Genomic DNA, 21,857 nt, shown 5'->3' with positions numbered 1-21,857 from the left:
AGCACTTCATAATAATAATAATAATAATAATAATAATAATAATAATAACACCAATACATTTTATTTATAAGCGCCTTTCCAACACTCAAGGACACTTAACAAAACAAACAACAATAAAACAATAAACAAAAAGTAATGGTAGTAATGGTTCCGGTTTAACACAGGAAACGCACATTCTTTTTTTCACAAACGTGGTGACGTATGATGGTAACTACCTTAAACCAAGGCCCTTACCTTAAGTACATGCATTACAACATGTAAACTTTAACGGTGTTTTTTTTAAAACACATTAACGTGACGCCAATAAGTACGACGAAGGATTAGAGTAGGTGTGCTAATTGCTACTGCATGAAATGCTATCCTAGTAGTTCTTAAGAAGCTACTAGCCTTGCTAGTAGCTTCTGTGTGTGTCATATGAACAGTTAGTCTTTTCATTTCGACATGTTACGTGGGAACAGCTAAATAATGTGTACATGTATGTACTGTATATACATGTGTAGATATGTGTCCACGGTTCAGTCAGTGTTCGGACCCACCTGAAGTCTACACATTACTCCTCCTCCTCCTCCTCCTCGAGGTCTACCTGCGTGAACCGGGCGTGGCGTGTCTCCTACTCCCACAGAGAGGAAGATTCATTCCTGAGTAATTTTACTCCGCAACACGTTTTAGGAAACACGGCAAAAAACTTTGAATCAAGGTAGGAGCTGTTTCAAATGTACGACTTTAACGTTAAAATAAATGATTACAGATTCATTAAGATTAAATTATATAAACACCTTCATTTACCTGAGGGAAAATCACTATGGTATGGTCCAGTTGAGTCCAGAGTACACTTAGTTATGCGTTTGTGGTTTCAATATGTAGACAGAAGTTAATGTTTAATGTTCATTGCACTATTTATAAAATTGTGCTGACACAGTAGTGTTGAGTATGACTTGATACTTGATAGTTATAACCGCATTGTTAACCATTTTTTGGTTTCAGACCATTTTTCCGCAGTATGAATGATTCTAACAATAAACAAATGACACCATGCTATTCAACACATTCCTGTTATTCCATCTTCTACAGCAGTTTTTGGTTGGAAAAGAGACATAAAATTGCTGATGTGTAAAGTGGAAATGACAGATTGAAGTTTTAATTAAATGTGTTATCACAGTCCATGTTGCAGTTAGAATATTAGCACTCCCCTTGAAATTGAATGTTTTGCATAAATAATGCATTTGATGATCTTTTTTTCTATGGGCACCAAATGCCATCATCCTATGGTCCATCAAATTTTGGTGTGTTCTTCAATTTACTGTAATATTTTAGGAGTCAGCTCATCACACTAGACACATCTCAACAAGTACTCCTTCAGCAAGCTCAAACTTTTAACTGTACCCTGCAGCTGCAGGGGAGGTGGCAGCACAACAACAGCAGCAGCAGCAGCAGAGTGTGTTCATTAAACTTAGCCCCCAGCTACACATTTTATACACAGTACTCACATACAATGGGTCAAGAGGCCTTAGCTATATGAAGTGTATATGACTTCATATATCTTTGTTCACCAGTGATCTGAGTTCATTTATGAAATGGAGAGATTTGTGCAGTATGTGTGTGTAGATGTGCTGTTTTGCACCGTCTCCTGCACCAGATTCATGTCCCTGCTCGTCACACATTCCACATACCCCTCCCTGCTCCTCCCCTTTCCTCCCAGCCTGATGTCTTTCATCCATTCACTCTTTTGCAAAATTGACATCATATATGTGCTGTGTTCTGCAGTCTGTTTTTTTCTTGCTGGCACCAGCCAGTACATCTGCCTTTCTGTGTGTTTGCCATTATCTTATTCATACATCTAGAACTTAAGGGGCTGCAGTGTATCTTTGTAGAGATACTGCAGGAGAAGTTGGTGAAAAGCTGTGACCACTTAGAACAGAAAAGAAAGGATCTGTTTGTGAACTACTGGCCAAGTTCATTTGGACGTTCCCACAGGATGTTGAGAAACACTTAATCCTCTGACTCATATTTTCACCCCAGATGTTTCTCAACCTTCCAAACAAAAGATCACATGAAAAGAGTGAACATATTTTAGCGGAATTCCCCCAGTGTGTGTCTAAATGGAGATAGTGGTGGGTTTTACCTTGCATTATTTCATGTGGTGTACCTCTGTGACGGTGATATCCAAACCTGATCCTGTCTATAAAGTGTCATGTGCACTGTATCTCTCCTTTGTCTTTTGAGAACAGGGCAATGATCACGGCTGCAGAGTATGGCGAGACATCGTGGGAGCTGTCTGTGCAGGTGGATCAAAAAGATGGAGATGAGTCCATGAAATTTAAGCTGAGGGTGAAGGGAGACCTGCACATTGGGGGCCTCATGCTTAAGTTAGTGGAGAAAATCAGTGAGTGTTTTTGATGCTATGTGTAGCACCACATTTAAATAGAGTAGTCCTTCAAATGAGAGAAGTACCAAATGTAACTACAGAGAGAGAGAGAGAGAGAGAGAGGTTTCTGCACATCAAGAATTAAGTTCTCTTTATCCTCTAATTATGGCTTTGACCCTCCTCCACTGCTACAGCGTGTCTGTTAGTCAAGCCACACCCTTATTTGCCCTGCATTTTTCTACGCTGCAGTGCTATTGTTTTGCCACAGTGCATTGGCTTGTGTAGCCTTAGGGGCCAAAGTTCGACCAGGATGCAATATCTTTTTACAGGGCTCCACAAACATGTAGGAGCAAACTTAAGCAAGGTTGTTTAAAGAGCATGAGACACAACAGATGACTAAGTAGTTTGTCATCAATGGACACATTTCAGCCCACCACCATCACATGATGTCAGGTAGACTCATCAAAGCACACTTTTATCATTAGCAGCTACCTACACAATAGTGGCTACAGCAAGTGTTTGTATTGGCAGCAGCAGTTTTGGTAGCGCCAAGATAATTTAAACTTGATATACAATATAAAAACATACAATAAATGTGATAATAACATGGTACTAGTATTGATAGTACTACGATTATGTGAATCTGTCTGCAGAGGCTCCTCAGGACTGGTCCGATCATGCCTTATGGTGGGAACAGAGGACGTGCTGGCTGCTTAAGACACACTGGACCCTGGACAAGTATGGAATTCAGGTAATACCGAAATTCACTATTAATCTCAAAAAGGAATTCAGTTTCTCTATAAAACAAAGTCACCTGAATTCCCACTGGAGAGAAGAATATTCTATTCTGAGCTATAATAATTCTGTGTGTTCCTGTGTGCTCCCCAGGGCAGGAAAAACCATCAGTGGTTTTATGTGAACATTTGTGGAAGCTTCTGGATTGTATTTTCATCCTAGGCAAATAAAAAATGGAATTATATTAATCTCCCCACTCAGCCCAGGTCTGAACCATTTGTTGGGTAGTTGCCTTATGTAAAGTGTAACTTACACCCGAAGAACCATAGCTCTATAGTGAAGAAAACTCGTACAGTAAAGTATATGTTCCAGAGATAGGCACAACTATCAACTTCATATAAAAAGCAACAATAAAAGGGGGCAGGATAATTTACCCCCAGGCCAGTCAAGGTAACAAAATCTCCAAGTCAGCGCAAAAAGGAATGTGAGGGCATACAGTATATAGGCCTATTGATCTTGCATGGAAGGCTCATATGATTTAAAATTATTCTGCTGTACAGGCTGATGCTTTCCTACGCTACACGCCCCAGCACAAACCCCTGCTGCTGCTTCTTCCCAATATGAAGACCATCAAAATGACTGTCAGCTTCTCCAATGTGGTTTTCAAGGCTGTGGCAGAAATCTGTCAACTGCTCAGTGAGTTACTCAGTTACTTTTTCTATTAGAAAACCCCTCTCTCCTCCCTGCTTTTGTTATGATTTAGTGTGAATACAGGACTCTCTCTAACATCATTACTACGTTTCAGACATCAGGAGATCAGAGGAACTGTCTCTGCTGAAGCCGCCAGATGATCCATCCAAAAAGAAGAAGAAGAAAGACAAAAACCTAGGAGAGAACATTTGGGACATCGATTTGCCTACTGGAGGACCCGGAAGCTCAGGTGTTGTGAAAAGAACAAGGCTGTTTTTTAAAAAAGACAAAAAAAAAAGTTTCAGAACACAGAGACACCTAATCATGTGTCAAGAAAAAGACACACTGAGCAGAGCACATCATGATTTTAATGTGACGAAAGACATGGTCATGTATGTGGTTGTAGTGCCTGTTCTAGTGCAAAAGTTCACTGATAAAAGGGTGAAATGACATTTTTGGATTGTTTTGGTGGATCACATTGTGTATTTTCACATTTTACTGGGTATAACTTGCGAAGTGGGTTCCAAAGTAGTTTTTTTTTTTTTGCAGTATTTAAAGGAGACCATTTCATCTGCATTGCAGTAAATGGTAGAATCAACATCTAATATAATTAGTTTCACCTTTGCTTTTCCTGCCATGATAAATCAAGATGTCTATATGAGTGTTGCCATTGAGATTCTGGTTAATTCTGGTTTATTCATTTTGTTCAGCTTCCAAAGCTAGCTGTGACAGAAAACCATCAAAGTAAGAGGAAGGCTGGAATCACATGTTTTGTACTGATTTCTCTGAGCAGTTAAACACTCTGGGCTGTGGAAGGTTTAATTGGTGAAATCTGACCCATCTTTAATTCACACTGTCTGAATTATCCTGGAGGTCAGTAGAGAAGTAGAAATGCGCAACATTCATATACAGAATATTGATTTTGCGGCAATCTTCCAGGCCTCAGTTTTAATTAATCAATATGATCTGAAAAAAATGTTCATGCGCTGCCATGTTCTTCAGGATTTCTTCTTCGGGAACACTCACTCAGTTATTACCTCCTTGATTTTCATCATGCTTTATTTTATTCCAATTGTTGCATCTTTCTTAAAACTCATTGGATATGAAGTTTTGACATTTATAATGATGTTGTTTTCTATAATGTGTTTTTCCCAAAAGCCCTCATGTACAGTAAGACCATGACTGCAACCTATGACCCAGAGAATGGGATGCCGATGTCTGCCACCAGCCTCTGGTTTGGAGAAAACCCTCTTGCTGAGTCTCAGCCGAACTTGCCGCCCGCTGAGTTGGCCAAGATGTACCAGCCACTCTCAGTAGTGGACAAAGCAATCAACAATGCAGGGTAGAAACCTAGAAGTAGAAATAGGTGGTGTTTCTCAGGTTGTTTAGTATTCATCCTATAACATTGTTGGTTATTGCTGTGATTGACAGGTGGTTGGACTCATCTCGTTCCCTTATGGAGCAAGATATCCAAGATGACGACAAGCTGATGCTTCGATTTAAATACAATGTCTTCTTTGACCTCAATCCTAAAGTGAGTGACCCAAATTTAGTTATAACTATAACAGGTCCTGTTGAGCTAAAAGTCTGTGTCTTTATGTTTTAGTATGATGCTGTCAGGATAACCCAGCTGTACGAACAGGCACGCTGGTCCATCCTTCTGGAGGAGATAGATTGCACTGATGAGGAAATGCTGATGTTTGCTTCGCTACAGGTGAATATTATATCACCACAGTTATTAATATGATATAAGGTGCTGTATATTGTTCAGTACTCGGAGCCAGTAAAACTGAGACAGCAGTTTTGTTTGTACAGCAATTAATTCAAACTTTCTCCACACTGGACAGAAGGGAAGGTGTGAGTCAGTGCTCTTAAAACTGTAGTGTGTAACGTTTTAAATATCAACCGAAGCTGTAAATTCAAACCATTGTCTCAGTAATGCAGTGTTAGATCTCGAGTGGCTTACCGACATATCCACACTGCGCACAAGAAGAGATTTTTTTTATGTTAAGCTGGAAATACCAAGAAGTTTCAAAAGTGAATTCTATTTCTCAAAAATCTGGTTGTTCAGCAGTTTCACGAGATAAATGCTTCTTTCCTGTGATCCCCTGCACTGCCAGTGCATACACAAACACTTTCTCTGTCGGTTCTGATAGTATTGCTTATCAGAGCCCGGCATACAATTAATGTTACATCATTTCTTTTCACAAAGACCAAACAGAGGCAGAATCATGCCGTCAGCAACTACAAAAAGCACCTAAAGTGACTCACTGCACCTCTAAATTACAACTCCTCGCTGTAAAGTACAATCTCACCATTACAGATTTAGCTGCTCGTCACTGGAGCCTTACTTTTCCATGGGCACAGTAATGTGATATGCTATGTGACTAAATGTCAGCCAATTTCTGTTGGGACAGTGATTCAGAAATCTCTCACATACACATTGATGCAGTGGCTGACACACAGGGCTGTGCTCAAACCTCCCTCTGACTCATGCCAGCCTTGCATAACCTCCTAAGTCATGTTAAGAGAAACATCACAACAACTTTTAAGTTTCACCTTAAAATCCACTGCTAAGCATCTTATTGTATATAGTGTATAGTATAGTATGGCATAGTATAGTATAGTTTGGTGTATTGTGTATTTTAATATTATATTTATAATAAGATTTATTTGTACCGCTGCTATGATGACCCAATCTCCCCTCGGGGATAGATAAATAAAGTTAGCGATCTTATCTATCTATCCATCGGTCTGTCTGTCTGTCTGTCTGTCTAGTACATGTTAGTTAAAAACTAAACATTTAATCATTGAAGTTAGGACAGCACTGCGAGATTCTTTCATCAGGAGTGAAATTTCTCCCTTATTCCTTTGCAGTATCACATCTGTAAACTGACCATGTCAAGTGAACCGTTGGACAACTCCAACGAACCAGAAATAGATGAAGTCGAGGCGGCTCTTTCCAACCTGGAGGTGACGCTTGAAGGCAGACACACAGACAGGATTCTGGTAAACATATTTTTTAAACAGAACTACACCGGAGTGAATATTAACAGCAGTTTTTAGCAGTTTTCCTGCTCTGTAACAGAAGAACACCTGTTTTTAAGCTGTAGTCGATATGTAGGCCTCCGATGATTGCCTGTCTTAACATGGTGATGTAACAAAAAGACACAGGATAATTGACTGTTGTTTGACCCGCCCCCAGGAAGACATTACAGACATTCCAGAGCTGGCAGATAACCTCCGACTATTTAGGTAAACCCACCTTTATACTCATTTTACTGTATCATGTGAAGACAGCCCTCTGATAACTGGTAGCTGATTTAAAAAATAATCTTATAAAGCCTGTTTAACAGTTTGTACTCTTTCCTAAACTGTACCTCAGGCAAAAAAACAGCATTTTATCTTTCTTTGCTTGTTTTCTCTATTAAATTAGGCCCAAAAGACTGACGTTGCGGCCTTACAAAGAGTACTGGTTTGTATTCAAGGACACTACGATTTCCTACTACAAGAACAAGGAGACTTCCAGTGGAGAACCCATAGAGCAGCTTCACCTCAGAGGTCAGTGAAACAAAATTATCTGAAACAATATTAAAGGTCATTCTCAGATTAAGCAGGTCTTCACAATGGATAAAAACCCAAGCTATTCTCCTTAAAAATAATGTTTAAATGTGGATTAGGTGAATTATTTTGGCCTAGTGTTGGTCACAATATCTGTCATGTTATTCTTTGAATCACCCACAGTAACTGCAGTTTATTCATTGTCACTATAATTATAGATCATGTTGGTCTGCTTCTAAAACGTACGTCAATATAACATATTCCTCCTCATGTGACAGGTTGTGAAGTTGTTCCTGACGTCAACGTCACAGACAAGAAGTTTGGCATCAAGCTTCTGCTCCCTGTGGCTGATGGGATGAATGAAGTGAACATCCGATGTGACAATGTAACCTCTTCTTAAATTGTCCACATAAAAATATACAATGTATGTATACTATTGTAGCTGACGTATGTTTGTGCTTCTTCTGCCACAGGAGACGCAGTACGCCAGGTGGAAAGCTGCCTGCATCCTTGCCTCTAAGGGAAAGACAATGGCCTACAGCTCCTACAAGTCAGAAGTGAAGAATATTCAGTCCTTTTTGCAAATGAAGAGCCTGGCGCCCCCTCCTGGCCAGTCGGCTCCCGACCTTGACGCAATGGAGATGAATGCTGAGTGTTTTGTTTCCCCACGCTATGCCAAGAAACACAAAACCAAACAGGTCTGTTTATGGCCACCAGCGACATATGTGACTTTGCCAGTAGCTATCAGTGTTGCATCACTATTTTTTTTTTTATTATTTCATCTTCTGTCTCACGTTATTGTTCGTAGCTGACAACACGTATCCTGGAAGCCCATCAGAACATAGCACATCTGTCACTAATGGAGGCCAAAATGCGATTTATTCAGGCCTGGCAGTCACTTCCAGAGTTTGGTATCAACTACTACATTGTCAGGTACAGTACAATATGTATTAGTGTGTGTGTGTGTGTGTGTACTGTAATATGTTACATATTTTCTGGCATAAACCTTTGCAGGACCAGTAGTCCTCATGGAGACCAAAACCTGGTCCCAATGAGCCTGAGTCACATTTCTGAGGAACTATGGTGAGGATAGGGTTAGGATAATGTTAGTATAAGATGTTTTCATTTTACATCATGTGTTGCAGATTCAAAGGCAGTAAGAAAGATGAGATTCTGGGGATCTCGTACAATCGTCTGATTCGCATCGACATGTCCTCTGGCCTCCCCGTCACCACGTGGAGATTCGCCAACATGAAGCTGTGGAATGTCAACTGGGAGATAAGACAGGTGTGCAGTTGTCGTGCAGTATAATTCAGATTTCACCATGAGAGCAGATCTCATGAATATTTAATCCACTTTATGTAATTCCAGGTGACTATAGAATTTGACCAGCAGGTGACAATAGCCTTCTGCTGTGTGAGCTGTGACTGCAAGGTGGTGCACGAGTTCATTGGGGGTTACATCTTCCTGTCCACACGAGCTAAAGACCAGAACGAGACACTGGATGAAGAACTGTTCCATAAACTCACTGGCGGCCAGCAATGAGATAACATATCAGACTGTTCTTCATCAGTTGCTTTTGCTGTGTATTTACTTGTAATGTAACAAGTAACAATGTAAGTGTTCAGTGGTAATGTTACACACTGAGCAAATCACTGCCAAAGAAAACAACTGCATTTTTCATTGAATAAAATGTAAACAGGTCTAGACATTTACCCTGCACTACAGAAGTATTGGTGTTGATGTAAATATGTAGTGAAGATTTGGTTTTCCCCTAAAAACTTGGATGAAACTATATTTGAAAGATTTTTTTTAAAAAGGTCAGGAGTTGTTTTTTCAAACTGACATTGTTTGTATAAAAACATTAAAGGTTGGTTTTATATATCGCAGCTTGTTTTCACATTTGTTCAACTGCTGAAATATTTGAAACAAAAAACTATGCTCTGGGCTCGAAGAAAAATAGTCTTTATGTTTTATTTGTTTTGATTCGTCAATGATTTAATCAATATTGGGATTTAAAATCTGCTTTTTGGAAACACTTAAACCTCTAGAGAAAACCATTCTTAGAGCTGAGAAACCGGAAACCTGAGGCTGCTTTTCTATGTTCCAGTGTGGTTGAAACTATGTATTTTTAATGTAACGGCATACCATCTGTTCCAAACCCAGAACAGAAAGTATAATAATTATAAATTATCCTCCACCAAACTCTTTTTTGACACATTTCAACCCACATTCACACCTTAATGCCCATTTACTAATGTGATAGAAGCTCTTACCTTAAATGATTTACAAGGGACAACACTAAAGCTTCAATTCACTGTTTGTGCAGTGTTTAATAAAACATCAATAGAAATGAAAAGTTTTCTTTGGAAAAGTTGGTAAAACGAAGTGTGTTACTGGGAGCCATTTGAAAATTGCTCAAGACTTTCCAGTGACTTAAGACGTCTCCCAGGTTTCAAGTCGGCAAAATTATGTTATTTTGTGTGCTGTGTAGGATGCTAGTCTTTCTCTCCATCAGCTGCCTCAATGCTGTGCTGCTGTATGTTGAGTGTGGGCTGTTTTAATGTTGGCACACCATATAAAACCAGTTATAAAAGACCAGATTGTGGCCCCATAGTGGGAAATGATGCGCACTCAGCCAGGCTGAGTGATGACGTGGTCCAACATCTGCCAAATTGCATTTGAACACAATTGACTGTGTATGGGTGCGGAAAAACTGTTAACTGTACTGAGATGCAGTCCAGCAGTGTTGGCATATGCAAGGGAATTATGGGTAATGTTTAACTGCAGATGAGCTTCCAATCCCAAAAATCAACAAAGTATCATACAGAACTGAATGCAAACACGCTGTGTTGGCCGATTCAACTATGGTCAGCAGATGGCTTTATTATTCAGTCAAGATGTTTTTCCACTGAACTTTTCATAGACAACAACCATGAAAACACAACAAATAGAAATGTCAAAAAAAAGGTAGACTTGATACAAATTTGACCAAAAACGAAGATGCATGTTTGTCAAAAAACTAAAATAAACCCTCTCTAGAGAATTTGCACTTTCTAGTCATAATTATTTTATGTATAAACCCTCTGAGACACTCTTCTTGGATTGCATACAAGAGATGGGACACTGATATCAGCATCAGTTTCCCCGTCTAAATGTACAAGAACAGTTTTTCTGTTTGGTAAGCGACAGGTTGCCAGGTGAGCTGTCTGTCTGTCATATGATCAACCTGCAGCAAATAGAAACTGTCAGTCAACTCATGTAAAGCTTCATCTGGATGTGTTTGACAGGTTGTGTTTGAACTGAAGCTGGGATTAAGTTGCTCAAAAGACTGTAAATTTCACAGTCGGACAATAAAAACGGTATTATTCTCAACTCTAGTACACATTTGCACATCATTAATTATACACATATTTATAAAACATTTATGTCGTAACATCTAGCAAACGCAATAAAACTTTTTTTTAAAAAAAAGGTCAAAACTAAATAAAAACTAATGAAAAATCCAAAATTATTATTAAAAACTTGACTGGCAGTCAGTCCCCCGATTAAGCCCTAGAGCACCGGTCGATCGATGATTCTGACATCTCCTATTGTAGCCTGAGTCATCGCGTTTCGCTCCCATTGGCTATCACAATCAGCGACGCGCCTATCCAGCAAATCACAGACGACTATGTTGAAGCCCGGCACAATTTACTGTCTGTAATCGTTTAGTCGCACTGAGGCTGAGAGGGGAAGTGAAGGCTAGCACGTGGTAATAATAATTCATCGTGTTTTGCTTTTACTTCATGTTACTGTAGTGCCTTTGTTCCAGCTTTGTCTTGTCAGCGGTGACTTTAAATCAGCAGCCGGAGACGACTTTCACCTCACAGCTCAAAAAGAGCTGTTTTATCTGCCTCATCATGGCGGACAACGGGGACGAGGACTCTGAGTACAGAATCAAAGTGGGAGACTGCGTCGTGTTAAAACGAGGAGATATCTTCAAAGCTATGCAGATTCAGCTCGGGAAGTAAGTCAACAACAGCCATGTATACAGACTCTTACTATTAGCAAGCTTCACTTTCTGCCCCACCAATCACAACTCCAGCTAGTTCAACCAAGCTAATGCAGTCTTAGCTAAACCTTGAATGACATGTCACGTGATGGATAATAACAGTGTTTTTAACCAGAATTTATCATATTTCTTACAACAATTACATCACATGCATTGAAATAACATCATGACCCTTTTACTTCTTTGTGTTTTACTTACAGGAAGGTGATTTTTGAGAAACAGTGGATCTTCTTGGACAAAGCTGTGGGTCAACTGTATAGCACCACATTTGATATTGTGTCTGGAGGAAATCTGCTGCCACAGAAGCCAAAAAACGCAGATGACGCTAGTGGTGTGTAACCTGCTGGTGTATAAGGTCCAGTGTGTAAGAGTTAGTGACATCTTATGGTGAGAGTGCAATTTGAAACAAATGGAGAGCTCCACTCAGCCCTACCTTATCAAAGTGTGTCAGGGAACTACGGTGGCCTCTGCATACCAGAAAGGATGCCAAACTTATTTTATACATTATAAGCTTCTGCGTCATAATTCATTCTCTGGCTGGATTGTTTGTTTGGGCTGATGTCGAAACATGACAGTATAAGATTGCACCGCCGCAAAGCAAGTTTTGCCTAAAGTGCATATTAAAGCTACTGAAAACCAAAGTATTGTTATTTAAAAGCATTTATAAACTTATGCATACTGTGAATACTTTACTATAGTCTGTTCAATTTCAATGACCCTCCCTAAATGTTGCACACTGGACCTTTAGTAGAAAACAGCAAGCACATATACATTTAAATTATACAGTGGATGTATTCGCTCCCTTATTGGTGATAATAATAAGATGTTAATGTCATCTATGTTTCCAGATGCAAAGGAGGCGGGCACAGACAACAGGAATATTGTCGACGATGGGAAATCCCAGAAACTGACCAGGGATGACATTGAGACGCTCAAAGAGCAAGGTCTGAAGGGTCAGGTACAGCAGTAACCCTAAAATTATATACTTCAGGGGAGTGTGTTGTATTACTGCAGGGTATATAAATGCTGGTATACACTTTGATAGATCACAATAGAAAAAACACAGGTGTGAATAGTCTTTATGAATTTTGGCTTGTTCTTACAGAGTCGATGTCTCTGTTATCACCAACCTCTGTGCTTTTACTGCTGAAACCAGTCAGAATGTTTGCTGCTCAAAGGCCTAGTGGGACTGTATTTTAAAGAGTAAAGAGTTTATTTTATCATTTTCAATTCAGCAGTGGTTCATCATAGAAGAAGAGGGTGAAGGAAACAGGAGACGTAGAACATCTGAAAAGTGACTGAGATCACAGACATTTTCGATAACATGGAAATCATGTTGCGTGAATCTTTTGCTTTTTCACGTAAATACTTGAAATTAGATATGTTGCTTTTTGTCTTAATGTAATGAAACATGACACTTTTTGTCCTGTCCTTGGACGCTTGTCTCTTAAATGGCCAGACAAAATGAAGACATACTTGAGTCTAAAGATGGTGTGTGTTTGTGCTCCACAGGAAATCATTCAGCAGCTTATAGACAACAGTTCCACATTCAGAGATAAGACGGAGTATGCCCAGGATAAATACATCAAGAAGAAAAAAAAGAAGTGAGTCACTTCGGATTATACGACTACACACTACTGCAGACGTGGGAATATTATTGAATAGTGGTGTAATTAGTATTCTTGGTTGTTTCCAGGTATGAAAATACTGTGACGATTCTCAAACCGTCCTGTCGCATCCTGGCTATGATGTACCATGGCCGGGAACCAGGCAAGATCTGGTGAGTCAGCACGTGGGTTAGCAGAAAGTGTGAACATTTTTCTTGTAATGAGAACGATCTGAATGGACAGTGTGTATGTTTGTGTTTGTTGCAGCCACCTGCGGTATGACACACTGGCCCAGATGTTGACTCTGGGAAATGTCCACGCTGGCAGCAAAGTCTTGGTGTTTGAGACTTGTGCTGGTCTTGTGTTAGGATCCGTTATGGAGAGAATGGGAGGTACGTTTGTCCTGTTAACTTTGCAGAGCCTTGCTGTTGCCCACTGCATAATTAATCAGCCTCTCTTTCCTCTTCATTCAGGCTACGGGTCAGTGATTCAGATGTACCCAGGAGGTGGTCCTGTTCGGGCGGGTATGGAGAGCTTTGGCTTCCCCGCACATTTCCACGATACGCTGCATGAGTTTCCCATCTGCCATGTCAACGCTCTGCTGGCAGGGACGCTGGACACCACAGACAAACACTCGAGTGCTGGTAGGACCTGCATGCTTGATTGTTTTTAAATCTTAAATATTTTAATGATTCTTTGTGTGCGTGTGTGAAATGGAGTAGCTACTGGTTAAAACTTACCCAGTAAGATTTTCATGAGTTTTTACTTTTGTGGAAAAAAAGTAAAAAGTAAAAACTTTTTCTAGTTGTGGACCAAAACATAGACTAAATGAATCAGCTGATTCAGAAAATAAAACGGCTGCAATTCAGAAAAATGAGAGACAAGTTTATTTATTCTGTGAAACGTTACTGAAATGTATCGATATATCTTCAAACTTCCAGTTGAAAAACAGTCTGACCAGGATAAAGAGAAGGAGCAGAACCAGCCCAAGGCAGAACAGGCTGGTGAACAGCAGGACGGTCCAGAAGATCCGAACATGGAGACTGTCACTGCTGAAGAAGCTCGTGTGGAGAAGGAGAAAAAAGAGAAGGAGAAACGCAAAGAAGCCAAAGTATGTTCAATCAGTATATACTGACCCCACTTTGAACATTATTCTTTGTTCCTTTTTATTATTCTAATAATCAAGAAGTTCTAGTTATTACAAAGATATACACTAGTGATTCTCATTTGAAGATTTAGAATGGAGAATTGTCTTAATTAGATCAGTGCATTGTTTAATTTTTTGTTTGTTTGTTCAGGCTCAGGAGAAACGGATGAAGTTGGCAGCTGCTGTCGCTCAGCTGGAAGGCAGAAATGCCGACGGGTTGGTTCAGCTTTGGTTTTCTCTCGCACTTTTTTCTCTGTTCACAGCTTTTCTGGCTCCTCTCTTCCAACTCTCTGTCACTAGTTCTAAATTGCACCATGCGGTCCACAAGAGTAATTAAAACGGAGGAATGAAAAAATGATTCATAATAATTAAAGCAATGGCTTTGTCCATAAATGTCACGATAAATGATTTCCTCTGAGCTCATGCCAGGGACTCTCACTCTGTGCCCTTACAAGGTGAACAAAGTGATTGGGTTGCAGTTTCCTGTCACATAAAATGAAGGATTTGCTTCATCGCCCCTTTTGTTATAATGGATGAAGTGTTATGAGGGGGAGACCCAAGCTAGATGAACAGCTATTGATCTGGTTAGCCTATTAACTTACCGCTCCTCTACATCATAGCTGCTAAATCATCAATAGATTCTCCAGTCTGTCCTAAATCTGCCTCTTTTTTTACTTACCATCATCGTTTTATAGAAAGAAGGAGAAAGAGGAAGGTGTTAAATCCTTTTGTTTTCTGATAATAAGCCATAGACGTCAACATTTCCAATTACAGTCTGTCGTTGACGGTGTTTTTTATATCAGACTACACATCTGCTTAATCATCTGTTTCGTTCTAATTACAGGTTGATAATCGCCAGTCGCTTTCACCCGTCTTCTGTCGTAATGGGCCTGCTCAAATTCCTCGCTCCCTCCAGGCCTTTTGTCATCTACTCCCAGTACAGAGAGGTAAGATCATCCCGACTGGATGCATTTGCTAGATCCAACAACACTTATTGACGTCTTTCGGCGTGTCAGGATAATTTGCTCCCGTAGACGTGTCTCTCATCAGCTGCTTTTATTGCTCGGAGTTCCAGTGGGAAAATGTCCTCATTTCGTTGCTGCAGCGGACATCGCTGTCACAGCCGAGGAGTTATTACAATGCCTATCGCATCGCCTGCACTGATTACCACTACTGTGCTTTCGTACTGTGCTAAGAAGATAACGTTCTGTGTGTGTGTGTGTGTGTGTGTGTGTGTAACTCTTTGGCACTGCAGCCCTCCTTTTAATGCTTCTTTTTCCACCTCTCCCTCGTCAATCTTTTTCAGGCTCTTATCGAGTGTTTCACAAAGCTCAAGGAACATGGTGGTACAGTCAACGTCAGACTCACAGACACCTGGCTCAGGCATTATCAGGTAAAGTGGTGACGAGCCGTGACCAGAGGCTTTTTAATTTAAGGGTTGTCCATTTGTCCAGATATATATCCCATTCTTTTTAATGTGGTATTTCAGGAACGCCTGGAGGGAATTGTTATTACACTTTCTGAAAATGGCCACTTAATTTGTTTTATATCACAATATAAAACAAATTCAAGTCACTGTGACCTCTCAAAGTGCAGCTAATAGCCATAACTCAATGATTAGTTGGGAATGCTAAGACAGCAATTCCTTTTTTTCCCCATCGCTCTGTATTTTGTCCCCTTTGCAACAACTAGGGGGGAGAAGTGTCTGCATACCCAAAGACTTCTTTCCCCTCGGGACCCCAGTGTGTTATTTCCTTCAGAGTTAATGTGTCCTGACTGTATCTCTCTGTCTGGTCCTTAGGTGTTGCCTAACAGGACCCATCCTCTGCTGCTGATGAGTGGGGGTGGAGGCTACCTCCTCTCAGGGACAACGGTTGCCACAGACACTGCCAAACCTTCAGGCTCACAGCGAGTTGAGGAACCAGCGGCAAAAAGACAGAAACTGACAGACACTGAGGGATAAACAAACAAACACACGAGTACTGTGTCTTTTTAAGGGCACATTTCAAACGGCCTGTAGGGTTTTTTCCTCCAGCGCTGACCTTCCTTCTCTGCTGAACTTTTTTGACACCACAGAGTGTCCGGTTTGTATTCATCAAACCTTGTGTATTCAGATCAGTGCAGATGAAGGAAACAAAGCTGTTGACCTCATTGAGCTCACTGAAATAATCTTTTTTTTCAGTTAATGCTCCACAGATTCTAGTTTAATATTTTTTAATTTTGTTGTTCATTTAGAAAGTCATTTGTGATGACCAATTGGCTTCACTGTGGACAACGTCTATCAGCAGAATTAAAAACAAGTATTAGAGATGTGCTAACATAATTTTTTCCATCAATAAAATCATCAAAAGATCTTTTTGGTCCCAGAATAACTCATTTTATTGAGTACACACTGAGCAAGCTCTTCAGAACACAATTATTTCAATAATCTGCTTTCAATTGTATTGTTTCTTTACATGTATGAACATCAAAACCATTCCCATGCTGATTTTAAGTTAACTACACCAAAATATCACAAATACAATGATACATAAGTTGGTATTGATATTTTTGGCAAGGCTCCAGGGTCTTATTTTTTCATTACAACGTGAGCACACAAAATTAGCAGACATGCGGTAAGACATCCGGCTGTAATCCAGAACTGATGGCGTCTCAAAATGCCGTCCCTCCTCGCTTATGCGCTGTTGTCATGCAACTTGGATGCGATTTTCTGCAGCTCCATGTCCATCGCAGCCAGGTTTTCCAGCTCTTTATCCTGAAAAACATATTGGATTAACACAGGAAACTAAATGCAAGCGGGTTTTGTTGCAACACCAGAACAATCTGCATTTTTGGAATAGAAATCTGAATCAAATGGTCATTTGATTGCTACAGAATTTGGGTAAAACAAATATCTTTATCCCTTTAGCTGCATTGCTCTTGAAATAATAAATAACCATGAATGGGAGGTGGGGGCTTTAGCTTCCCTTGTAATGGCTGAATTATGAAAATACTCAGGTAGGCTGTCATGAATGCTGGTAAATGCAAATCATAAAAAACAGACAAACCAGCTGGTAGAAAAAGCCCCTTGAGAGAAAACCAGATCTGATTAACACAACAGTACATGTGTCGGAGTGAGTTAAGCAAATCGCTCGTGACTTCATACAAGTTAACATTTTCCCATTATGTATTTGGGACATTCTCACGAGGGACGGGGTCTGGATGTGCATTTGCACTGTTGCATATTCACTGATGCTCTGTGGCTCCGAGGTTAAATCCTGACATCTCCACAAAGACCAGAGATTTCCATAATGAGCCTGGCTGCTTTCACCCCAGTGGTGGAGGAGTACATGCTTAATGGCTTTACTGGGTCAGCTGAATATATACACTGTGGTGGCCATTGTTTATGGAAATGGCTGTAGTGTGAATGTTCGGGAGCCAGTTTTATGAAACATTCACACGTATAAGCTCTCAGTTACATTTACTGATGCATATTTAAATCTATTTTGGATTATCTCTCATTACCAGTTGGAAATTTGAAATCTACTGAAGCTGTCGTCTTGTATTTCCTAGACTTCAGTGCTCTGGTGAACAAGTGAACATGACAGCACATCAGTCATAAAGGTCATTTTTTTGCAGTGAGTGCGTGCAGTGTTCACCTCCTGCGGGCTGAGTTCTCTCTGGTACATGCTTCTATTTGCCTCCTCTTGATTAGAGTGGTTGGCCAGCTGGTTTATCTTATAGCCCAACAACTTGGACAGTTCATCCATCTGAACACAGGCAGAACCACAACACGTCTGAAGTGTACCGCGCTAACATGCACAGACGTAGCGCTTGTACTTGTGTCAGATTCATGCATGCAGATGGAAGATGAAGCCATCTCATTATGCTCACCTTGTCTGAGTTTGCAGAATCCCGTTTAAACCAGGCAGGATGGTAGAAGCTTCTGTAAATCCAAGGATTGCGTTTCTCAGCCAGATACCTGGAAAAAAAAAAAACCCCACCACATTTTAAAATTCATGTCAATTGTAACAACTTCAATAGTCCCAAAGGGGGCAATTACTCGAGAGCAGCATGGTAAAGACAACACATACCAGCGTACACAAACTGTACTGCTACTAGAACTGTCAGTTCATGAACCCTGCATGTGGGATTTGTGAATTTTATCATGCAAAATGTGATTTTGATTTGGCTGCTATTGCACTCTTAGATATGAGGCATAGACATAGAAGTTGTTACATGTGATGAAAGATTAAAAAAAAAAAAAAAAAAGTACCTCAGAGCTTCATCCCTGTCCTTTGCTGTATCTTCATCTTCCTCTGAAACAGCTCTCTGTTCTTCCTCCTCCTCTGATGAGCCTCCACCACGCTTGTGATACTTCTTTTTGTGGTGGTATCTGTGGGTTGGTTTCCATATGCGCTTCTCAACTTCTCCCTCTTCTTTGTCGTGTCTTTTATCAAGCCCCCAGGACTCCTGACTACGTTCTCCATCACCGTCTTCCTGCCTGTCCTCTGAGAGCTCCTCATCACGTTTTTCTCTCCTCTGGTGGTGTCTGCCGGGCCTCCACTTTCTCTTGTACCTTCCAGTGTCAATGTCCCAGTACTCTTGGCTACGTTCTTCATCGGGGTCTTCCCTAGCTTCTTCTGAGAGCTCCTCATCACGTTTTTCTCTCCTCTGGTGGTGTCTGCCGGGCCTCCACTTTCTCTTGTACCTTCCAGTGTCAATGTCCCAGTACTCTTGGCTGCGTTCTTCATCGGGGTCTTCCCTAGCTTCTTCTGAGAGCTCCTCATCACGTTTTTCTCTCCTCTGGTGGTGTCTGCCTGGCCTCCACTTTCTCTTGTACCTTCCAGTGTCAAAGTCCCAGTGCTCTTGGCTGCGTTCTTCATCGGGGTCTTCCCTAGCTTCTTCTGAGAGCTCCTCATCACGTTTTTCTCTCCTCTGGTGGTGTCTGCCTGGCCTCCACTTTCTCTTGTACCTTCCAGTGTCAAAGTCCCAGTGCTCTTGGCTGCGTTCTTGATCGGGGTCTTCCCTAGCTTCTTCTGAGAGCTCCTCATCACGTTTTTCTCTCCTCTGGTGGTGTCTGCCTGGCCTCCACTTTCTCTTGTACCTTCCAGTGTCAAAGTCCCAGTGCTCTTGGCTGCGTTCTTCATCGGGGTCTTCCCTAGCTTCTTCTGAGAGCTCCTCATCACGTTTTTCTCTCCTCTGGTGGTGTCTGCCTGGCCTCCATTTTCTCTTGTACCTTCCAGTGTCAAAGTCCAACTGCTCTTGGCTGCGTTCTTCATCGGGGTCTTCCCTAGCTTCTTCTGAGAGCTCCTCATCACGTTTTTCTCTCCTCTGGTGGTGTCTGCCGGGCCTCCACTTTCTCTTGTACCTTCCAGTGTCAAAGTCCCAGTACTCTTGGCTGCGTTCTTCATCGGGTTCTTCCCTAGCTTCTTCCCTAGCTTCTTCTGAGAGCTCCTCATCCCGTCTTGTTCTCCTCTGGTGGTGTCTGCCTGGCCTCCAGTTTCTCTTGTCTCTTTCATCATCAAGACCCCAAGATTCCTGGCTACGATCCTCATTTCCGTCTTCCTCAGATGGCTCATCACCACGTTTGAGGAGTTTTGTCTTGTGGTGGTAAGGGTGTGTGGGTTTCCATATGGGCTTGTTTCTTTCTTCCTCTTCCTCTCTCCCATGCCTCTTGTCCACATCCCAGGACTCTTGGCTACGTTCCTCCTCTGGTTCCTCCCCCTCGTCTCCTAAAGGTTCCTCATCTCGTTTGTGTTGTTTTTGGTAGTGTCTTCCAGCCCTCCATTTCCTTTTCTCCCTTTCACCACCTTCTTCTCCCTCCTCATCCACCTCTTCCTCTGATCTCTTGTCAAACATCCCCCAACTTTCCTGACTGCGCTCATTGTCTTCTTCTTCATCACGCTTGTGGTTTCTTTGGTAATGTCTTCCAGGCCTCCAGTTAGCTCTCTTCTCCCGCACTTCTTCCTCTTCATTTCCGTATTGTTTCTCCTTCTCATCACCCAGACTCCAGGATTCTTGGTTACGCTCATCTTCAGGCGTTTCTCTCTTCTCTGCCACGGATTGTAAGAGTGCCTCAATGTCTTTGACATCAGTTGTCTTTGCCTCAGTGTCCTCTGGATGAACTTTGACCACCTCTTCATGCATCACCATACCTTCCCCGCTCTTCTTGTCCAGCGGGGCATGTTTAACACCTGTGACAGAGCAAAGTGAAGATCAGAAAATATCTAAAGTTTCACTATAGGGACAAGTTGTGATTGATTTGTCATTTAATTTCAGTCCATATTTATTTGGTGAAAATGTTTTTTCATATTTAAAGAGAATTTTGTGTTGTGTTGTTCTCCAAATGAGTGGAAATTGTATTTTATTTCACCATTTCTCCTTAAATGCAAATGGATACAACAAAGGCTATATATAACACTTTTAAATAGGGTAACACTTTGCAGTAAAATAACAACATACTAATTATGTAATTTAAAACTTGGCAATTGAAATGGTAATAGTGTAAGGACATCATATTGCAGTAATACTGTGTTATTTTACAGTAATATGCAGGTAATAGCTTGGTTACGGGAATTATTATAGGCTACAATCAGTGTAACACTTCACCATATAAATATTTTGAATGAAAATTGATAATAACTTAAAAAAAACAATTGTAAAGATATGCAGTATATAGACCTGTTTGGAGAAGATCTTTGCATTCCTGATCCAGCCGAGAGTCCGGTTTGGTGAGAGCTTTGGACAGGACTTCAACCAAGCATCGTGTTACCTACAAAACCCACCCAAAGAATTCACAAAATGTGTATTATTGAGGCTGCATAGAAAGTATCATATTATAGTATAATATACTGTAGTTATCAGACTGTATTAGAGAAGCATACCACATCCTCTCTCTGTCCTTCTTTCCCCACTGGAAGTGCTAGATTTTCTGCAAAAAGACAAAAAATTATTTGTGTGATTTTTATTTCTTTCTTTTTTTGCTGGGAGAGAAACAGTGATCAACGATGTGGTAACGGAGATCCATTTTCTCTTTTCCCTGTGAAAAAATTCTCCCCACAAACAGCCTCATATCATAAAGAACTGGCACACATTTAGCCCGTGTAATAAAAAAAGAGACTATAGATTGTGCTCAGTGAAGGGGCAACAGCTGTTAGTTATGTATCTGCACTCACAGTCACTGTATGAAGATTCCAAGACCATATAAAACTATATATGGGACATCATTTGCATGTAATATATACTATTATGTCAAATATATTATTTAATGTAAAAATGTTGCTGTGAAATGCTCTGGTAACATCATATTTTGTAAGTGCGTATAAAGCTACAAGAACAGAAATAAACAGTTTGCATGCAGTCGAGTGTAGGAGTCATCTGTGTCTCTGTCCATGGTCCTGAACTGAACCCACTAAGTTACTCCTGTAGCTCTCTTCAAGAGGAAAAGCAGCACACTTTCACTTACCTGTCAACAGGACTGCAACCACAGCAGCGGCGATGAGAAGAAGTCTCATCTTAAAGAGATGAATGTAAATCCAGCAATTCACAAGAAATGTGAAGGAGCGGCGGGTCTCCCCGCAGTGGCAGCGGCAGTGGCAGCAGCAGGAAGTGCAGAGTGAGCTGCGCTGAGTGTGCGCTTGCTGCTCTGAAGACTGGAGCAGAGGAGCCTCCTGAAATAAGGAGAGCAGTGGGCTGGAGCTGTGTGGGAGGAACGCT

At 40.9% G+C, this 21,857-nt stretch overlaps 4 protein-coding genes across 8 annotated transcripts in view; 2 read left to right on the top strand and 2 right to left on the bottom strand.

Moving 5' to 3' along the window:
- The window catches only part of LOC131444203 (1-phosphatidylinositol 4,5-bisphosphate phosphodiesterase beta-1), a 158,533-nt gene extending 157,969 nt beyond the window's left edge, over positions 1-564 (bottom strand). Inside the window, exon 1 of the mRNA XM_058614407.1 lies at positions 537-564. The gene's annotated coding sequence lies outside the window, so the exon portion shown is untranslated. The remainder of the gene's footprint in view (positions 1-536) is intronic.
- Positions 559-9,233, top strand: fermt1 (FERM domain containing kindlin 1). 3 transcript variants are annotated; one of them, XM_058614411.1, is made up of 16 exons: positions 559-697; positions 2,229-2,383; positions 3,019-3,116; positions 3,661-3,796; positions 3,906-4,040; positions 4,949-5,132; positions 5,222-5,324; positions 5,397-5,504; positions 6,668-6,799; positions 6,996-7,045; positions 7,227-7,351; positions 7,630-7,736; positions 7,825-8,049; positions 8,160-8,284; positions 8,497-8,638; positions 8,723-9,233. In XM_058614411.1, the coding sequence occupies exons 2-16, from the start codon at positions 2,233-2,235 to the stop codon at positions 8,894-8,896; spliced, it is 1,995 nt and encodes a 664-aa protein (XP_058470394.1). In that variant the 5' UTR covers positions 559-697; positions 2,229-2,232; the 3' UTR covers positions 8,897-9,233. The 3 variants fall into 3 exon arrangements, with proteins under 3 accessions (XP_058470394.1, XP_058470395.1, XP_058470396.1); XM_058614412.1 differs by having other exon boundaries at positions 561-697; positions 2,224-2,383; XM_058614413.1 differs by lacking the exons at positions 559-697; positions 2,229-2,383 and adding an exon at positions 2,797-2,818.
- Positions 9,234-11,054: 1,821 nt separating this feature from the next.
- Positions 11,055-16,512, top strand: trmt6 (tRNA methyltransferase 6 non-catalytic subunit). Of its 2 annotated transcripts, XM_058614052.1 has the most exons (12): positions 11,057-11,360; positions 11,606-11,736; positions 12,254-12,363; positions 12,918-13,009; positions 13,102-13,185; positions 13,280-13,404; positions 13,486-13,656; positions 13,954-14,123; positions 14,311-14,375; positions 15,004-15,106; positions 15,466-15,552; positions 15,961-16,512. In XM_058614052.1, the coding sequence occupies exons 1-12, from the start codon at positions 11,254-11,256 to the stop codon at positions 16,120-16,122; spliced, it is 1,407 nt and encodes a 468-aa protein (XP_058470035.1). In that variant the 5' UTR covers positions 11,057-11,253; the 3' UTR covers positions 16,123-16,512. The 2 variants fall into 2 exon arrangements, with proteins under 2 accessions (XP_058470033.1, XP_058470035.1); XM_058614050.1 differs by having other exon boundaries at positions 11,055-11,360; positions 13,280-13,656.
- A 43-nt stretch (positions 16,513-16,555) lies between these two features.
- Positions 16,556-21,857, bottom strand: chgb (chromogranin B). 2 transcript variants are annotated; one of them, XM_058614048.1, is made up of 7 exons: positions 21,607-21,857; positions 21,026-21,072; positions 20,823-20,913; positions 18,415-20,335; positions 18,033-18,120; positions 17,798-17,908; positions 16,556-16,914 (listed from the first exon to the last, which is right to left on the bottom strand). In XM_058614048.1, the coding sequence occupies exons 1-7, from the start codon at positions 21,653-21,655 to the stop codon at positions 16,834-16,836; spliced, it is 2,388 nt and encodes a 795-aa protein (XP_058470031.1). In that variant the 5' UTR covers positions 21,656-21,857; the 3' UTR covers positions 16,556-16,833. The 2 variants fall into 2 exon arrangements, with proteins under 2 accessions (XP_058470031.1, XP_058470032.1); XM_058614049.1 differs by lacking the exon at positions 17,798-17,908 and having other exon boundaries at positions 16,559-16,914; positions 21,607-21,851.

Source organism: Solea solea, chromosome 17 (assembly GCF_958295425.1).
Source record: "Solea solea chromosome 17, fSolSol10.1, whole genome shotgun sequence".
Lineage (NCBI taxonomy): Eukaryota > Metazoa > Chordata > Actinopteri > Pleuronectiformes > Soleidae > Solea > Solea solea.
Note: the sequence above shows the minus strand (reverse complement) of the source record. Positions and strands in the feature narration are given on the sequence as shown.